The sequence below is a fragment of the Pelophylax lessonae genome (assembly GCF_965119305.1).
Source record: "Pelophylax lessonae genome assembly, chromosome: 5".
In the NCBI taxonomy this organism is placed as follows: Eukaryota; Metazoa; Chordata; class Amphibia; order Anura; family Ranidae; genus Pelophylax; species Pelophylax lessonae.
This window is the reverse complement of record NC_138772.1, coordinates 459,471,941-459,477,940: the sequence shown is the minus strand read 5'-3', so window position 1 is coordinate 459,477,940 and position 6,000 is coordinate 459,471,941. Positions and strand designations below refer to the sequence as shown.

Sequence of the window (6,000 nt, the reverse complement as noted above, 5' to 3'; positions counted from 1 at the left end):
GGTGCTGAGCTGCTCCTGTTGCTATGGGAGACAGATTGCAGCTGAAGGAGTGGCGACAAAATCTCCCTCACTGCGAGAAGCTATCCCTTCTGCCACAAGTATTTCATGGTTGAAGATAGGCTGCTTGAGAAACCGTCTTTACCCTTGGAAACCACTTGTGTCTTCACACTGCATTAACTTTTTACTGGTGTCTTCATACCCAATGTGTTTAGTGACCCAAGCTGTAGACTATATGTGCTGGTTACTTACATTGCACCCCTTTAATAACTTCATACCAGGTAAAGGCAAAGTTTCAAAAAGCTTTTCTGAAGAATAAATTAACATGATGACATTTACATGTAACAGTTTGAAATAAAGTGCAGACATTCCCCTAACATCCCTAGTCTCTAATTCAGGCATGTGGCTGCCCCAGCATACCTGATTAGATTAAGTCCATAATTGGATGAGTCCATAGTGGGTTAAAGCATGGCAGCATTCCAACTCCCACATTTCTGGGCCTCATCCGACTCTGGCCGTATCCTATTCTCTTCCCTTTTTAGGCTCCGGCTTTCTCTCTCTCTTCCCCCCTTGGGTGTGGACCCTCTGTTCCTTTTATATCACATGGAACCATTGGGCCAGACCCAGCAACGCTTGCCAAACAGAAAACCCTGGAACACACTTAACTCTTAGCTTCCTGACTGGGGCAGTGTAAACAGACAGCCGGAATTTCAACCTACCTACAAGCATGAAGATTTTCCCAAATGTATTTTTCTACGTGACACTCAGCAAATAGAAGGTGGGGAGAATTAGGAACACAGACAGCTAAGAAAGTTGACAGAAACTCTAAATCTTTTAACCTCCAATCACAAATAGTCAGCTGCTGCCAGCTGGAATGCGCACCAAAAGGGATGCCAGGGATCTGTTATTTCATATAACACTCAAGACAAGGTGCTGTGATGTTTACAGGTGTCTTCTAGCCCTTCTCACCAAACGCAATCTTGCTATGGCACAAAGGCCAGCAGAAAGACGTCACCAGGTCTCAAAATAGGTTTTTCTTGAAAGCAAAATTATTTGATTAAAAAATGTTCATTGCATATTGATGGAGGGAGGGCCGGGGACAGGGAGGATTAAAGGAGTTTTAAAGTCAGAAGGTTCTATGCATTAAGATAAAAAGCCTTCTGTGTCAAGCAGCCTCCCCAAATAAAGTATAATGGATAAATTGATTACAGTTAACTCAGAGGGCCTTATGTATCAATTAATGTTTACTGAGGAGTGGAGTTATTTTTCTACTGTCACAAGTTGGTTTCCACCTTAGTTTCAGGGCAGGTCTGATTGATAGCTATGGTAATACATAAGACTCTAGTTGGTTACTGTAGGTTACCGCACAAGCTGCTGCTTGCAATGGGTCACTATAGATTATAACCTGTGTCTAAAGTGACAGATATATTGTAAATGAAGATGTGCATTACTGTTTTCAATATTAAAAGTTTGGCTTTCCTTAAAACATATAAGTACTGAATCTTTTTTGCAGATAACACGTGAGAAAAAAAACTGGGAAGCAAAAGAGCATCCAGTGAACATCAGGAGAAGTCCCGGTAGCTTGGATCCCAGAATTACTGAGGAAATGAAGGATGCTTCCTACATGGTACTGAGAAGCTCTAGCAGAATAATCGAACTTGAACAGGAAGTAAGTCAAGAATGTGCAAGATCAGTCTGTCTGCTGGAACAGAAGCGCAAGGTGGTGTCATCAAATATTGATGTCCCTCAAGCAAGGTATGTAATACATTAGAATGGAAGTTATAAAATAAAGGCGTCAGGGCAAGGACTACATATTATATCTCAATCTATTCAGTCTTCAGAAAGAAGATTGCACCAGTAATCAACAGACATTCCTATTCTCAGACAAAACTCTAGTGCTTACACCTGAACCATTATTGGTTATGGCAGAGTTAATCCCAAACAGGCCTTCAAGGATCAGAGGGAAAGTGCTTCTACTTCATAGTGCTATAGTACAGGCATGTGCAGAGATGTATAGTAACTAAGTAGAACTACTTCACTACTGTACTTAAGTACCGAAAGGCGGTATCTGTACTTTCCTAGAGTAGAATTTTTTTCTCCTACTTCCACTTTTACTTCACTACATTTTTTCAATGATTTCAATACTTCTACTCCAATATTTTTTTTTTTTTTGTGCTGCATAGTTACATACATAGTTACATAGTAGGTGAGGTTGAATAAAGACAATAGTCCATCTAGTTCAACCTGTGTAGGTGTGTGTGGCTGTAATCATCTCACATACCCCTGAATGTTCTGATCCTTGAGATGTAAGTCTAAGAGTCTTTTGAAAGCCACCATACTACCCGCAGAAACCACCTCTTGTGGTAGAGAATTCCACAATCTTGTTGCCCTAACAGTAAAGAACCCCCCGCGTTGCCTGAGGTTAAAACGCTTCTCCTCTAATCGCATTGTATGCCCTCGAGTCCTCATGCAATCCCTTCGAATTAACAGCTTTTTTTCTAAGCTGGGATCCCCATTAAGATATTTATAAATTGCTATCATGTCTCCCCTCAGACGTCTCTTCTCCAGGTAGAATAAATCGAGCGATTGTAGACGCTCTTCATAGTCAAGGTCCTCCAATCCCCTAATCAGTTTAGTTGCCCCTCTCTGGACTCTCTCCAGCTCCAACACATCCCTCCCGAGGACTGGCGACCAGAACTGGACAGAATACTCCAGATGCGGTCGGACCAGAGTTCCACAAAGTGGAAGGACCATAGTCCTATCTCTGGAATGCATCCCCTTCTTTATGCATGCTAATGTTCTGCTGGCTTTGGCAGCTGCCGCTTGACATTGCATGCTGTTTCCTAATCTATCATCAACTAAGACTCCCAGATCCTTCTCCATTTTTGATTCCCCCAAGGGCTCCCCTCCTAACGTGTATTGTGTTTTTATGTTTTTAGTCCCCAAGTGCAAAACCTTACACTTCTCCACGTTAAACCTCATTTGCCATGTCGTTGCCCACTCCGTTATTTTGTCCAGGTCATTCTGTAGGATATCTGCTTCATGTTGTGAAGTTATTGCCCTGCCCAATTTTGTGTCATCTGCAAAAACTGATATCGAACTACTGATCCCGACCTCAATGTTGTTTATGAATAAATTGAACAAGGTTGGTCCCAAGACTGAGCCTTGGGGGACCCCGCTTACCACCTCAGACCAGTCTGAGTATGCGCTGTTTATTACTACCCTTTGGACACGCCTTTTTAGCCAGTTCCGTATCCAAGAGCAAACCCTGCTATCGATACCTGCAGACCTTATTTTATAAATTAAGCGCTTGTGGGGAACTGTATCAAACGCCTTAGCGAAATCCAAGTACACCACATCCACTGGTCTCCCCCTATCTAGCTCACAGCTCACCTCCTCGTAGAATGTTAGGAGATTGGTTTGACAAGAACGCCCATTTGTAAACCCGTGCTGATTACTGCTGATGATGTTGTTGTCTTTAGCAAACTCTACGATATAGTCCCTTATCATCCCCTCCAGAAGTTTACATACTACTGATGTCAAACTGACAGGCCTATAATTTCCCGGGATATGCCTCTGGCCCTTTTTGAATATCGGAATCACGTTAGCTTTCTTCCAATCCCCTGGTACATCTCCTGTCCTAATACTGTCAGCAAAGATCAGGAACAGTGGTCTCGATATAACTTTACTGAGTTCCTTGAGTACTCTCGGATGTACGCCATCCGGTCCTGGTGATTTGTTTGTGTTAAGTTTATCCAGCCTTTCCCTGATTTCCCCCTCTGTTAGCCATAGTGGCAAGTCCTGTGTATTACTACTAACCATACAGTCATGGTCAGTGTACCCCTCCTTTTCCTGTGTAAAGACTGACGAGAAAAAAGCATTCAGCACGGTTGCTTTTTCAGTGTCCTCTGTAACCATCCTCCCATCATCGTTAATTATGTGTGCAATATGCTCTGCCTTAGTTTTTTTGCTGTTGATATATTTAAAGAATTTCTTTGGGTTTTTTTTACTATCCTCTGCTATTTGTCTCTCAAAGTTGATTTTAGCCATCTTGATTTCTTGTTTACTTTTCTTATTTGCCTCCTTGTATTACTCGAAAGCCGATACTGTGCCCTCTGATTTATACTTCTTGAAGGCCAATTTTTTCCCCCTAATAAGTTTTTTGACGCTACAGTTTAGCCAGCCAGATTTGGCTTTGTCTCTTCTAAATTTATTTCCCATAGGAATGCACTGCAAGATGCCTTTGCCTAATATGTTCCTAAAGCATTCCCATTTTTCCTCTGTGGTCAGGGATCCCAGGGTTTGGTCCCAGTTTACCCTTTCCATCAATGAGTACAATTTTGGAAAGTTTGCCCTTCTGAAGTTTAGGGTTCCTATGTTCCCCACTTGCCTTGTTATATTGTTATTTACACTAAATGTGATCATCCTGTGATCGCTAGAGCCCAGGTTGTCCTGGACTCCTACCTCCGAGATTATGTCTGGGTCATTAGTGAGCAATAGATCCAGGACTGCGTTTTCTCTGGTAGGGGAATCCACCAACTGTGACATGTAATTATCCAGTAAGGTTTCCATGAATAGACGGGCCTTCTGTGAGTGTGCAGTCCCCTCTTCCCAGTCAATGTCGGGATAATTGAAGTCCCCCAATACGATGACAGATCCCAATTTTGCCACTTTACCCATTAGTGCTAAAAATTCCAGCTCTACCTCCTCCCCTTGGTTAGGTGGCCTATAGCAAACCCCCACAATTACTTTCCCCTTTTCTCCTTCCCTATGGAGTTCAACCCACACAGATTCTAAATCCATGCTCATCCCATCCGTAATGTCACTCCTTTCTATCACCTTTATATTGTTCTTGACATAGAGACATACCCCTCCCCCTCTTTTTCCTACCCTGTCCTTCCGGTACACCGAATACCCTTGGATATTGGCCAGCCAGTCATGTGAGGGGTCAAACCAAGTCTCTGTTATTCCCACAAGGTCTATGTCCTCCTCATGTACTAACATTTCCAACTCATCCATTTTATTAGCTAGGCTCCTGGCATTAGCATATACCCCTCTTAGTTTTACGGAAGTTAAACGTGATTGGCGGTTATGTTTATTCCTGTTTGGTCTGAGATTTTCCCGCACAGACCTGCCAATTGACATTGTGGACCTACTGTCGCTGCTGACACTACAGCTGCCTTCTGTCCTCTGCTCCCTCCTGACTGACTCTACTTCTGAGCCCTCCCCCCCGTCTCCTAGTTTAAAAGAGACAGGGGGGACAATTATAAAAATTACCACTACCAGAATAGTAGATGGCAGGTTTCATCAAGCTCAAAACATGTGTATTATCAGCGCATACGGAAATAAAAGCTACTGTATGTATAAATAAAAGCTGCATTTGAAATAATAAAAAACAATATGATGTTCAAACTTTTGACTTCTTTCTTTAATAACTACATAACACAGTACTTGTACTTTTACTTTCAGTACTTGAGTAGCAATTTTTTTTTTCAAAACTATGGGTACTTTTACTTTCAGTACTTGAGTAGCAAAATTTTAAAAAAACTACTTGCGATACTTAAGTACAAAAAATGTTGAATACTTTAGTACTTCTACTCAAGTCACTTTTTGATCGAGCACTTCCACTTCTTCTCAAGTCACTTTTTGATAGAGCACTTGTACTTTTACTCAAGTATGGGTTTCGAGTACTTTATACAACTCTGGGCATGTGCATGTAAAGTCAACTGACTTCAGATTTGCAGAGAAATGGGCCTCCACTATAGCCGGCCTAAGTTGGAGCACTGTAGATAGTGTGGTGTGACATTTCATATCACGTTTGACTGTGGATTGTCTAAAAAGTAAAGTAGTAAAAGTAGTAGAGTAAAAAAATGGAGTCTCCTATCTGACTTTTTTACTGATAATATCACCCCTGATCACATTAATATTTCAATCATTGATTTAAATTTTTGTCTGGAATTGTTCTTTAAACATACACTGTATTGTCAAAAGTATTGGGACGCC

The 6,000-nt window shown here is 41.7% G+C and overlaps 1 protein-coding gene across 1 annotated transcript in view; it reads left to right on the top strand.

Moving 5' to 3' along the window:
* Positions 1–1,603: 1,603 nt before the first annotated feature.
* ZNF704 (zinc finger protein 704) overlaps positions 1,604–6,000 on the top strand; it is a gene marked incomplete at both ends in the record, with an annotated part of 64,386 nt that continues 59,989 nt past the window's right edge. Inside the window, one exon of the mRNA XM_082257500.1 lies at positions 1,604–1,752. Within this exon, the coding sequence (XP_082113626.1) occupies positions 1,604–1,752 (149 nt within the window). The remainder of the gene's footprint in view (positions 1,753–6,000) is intronic.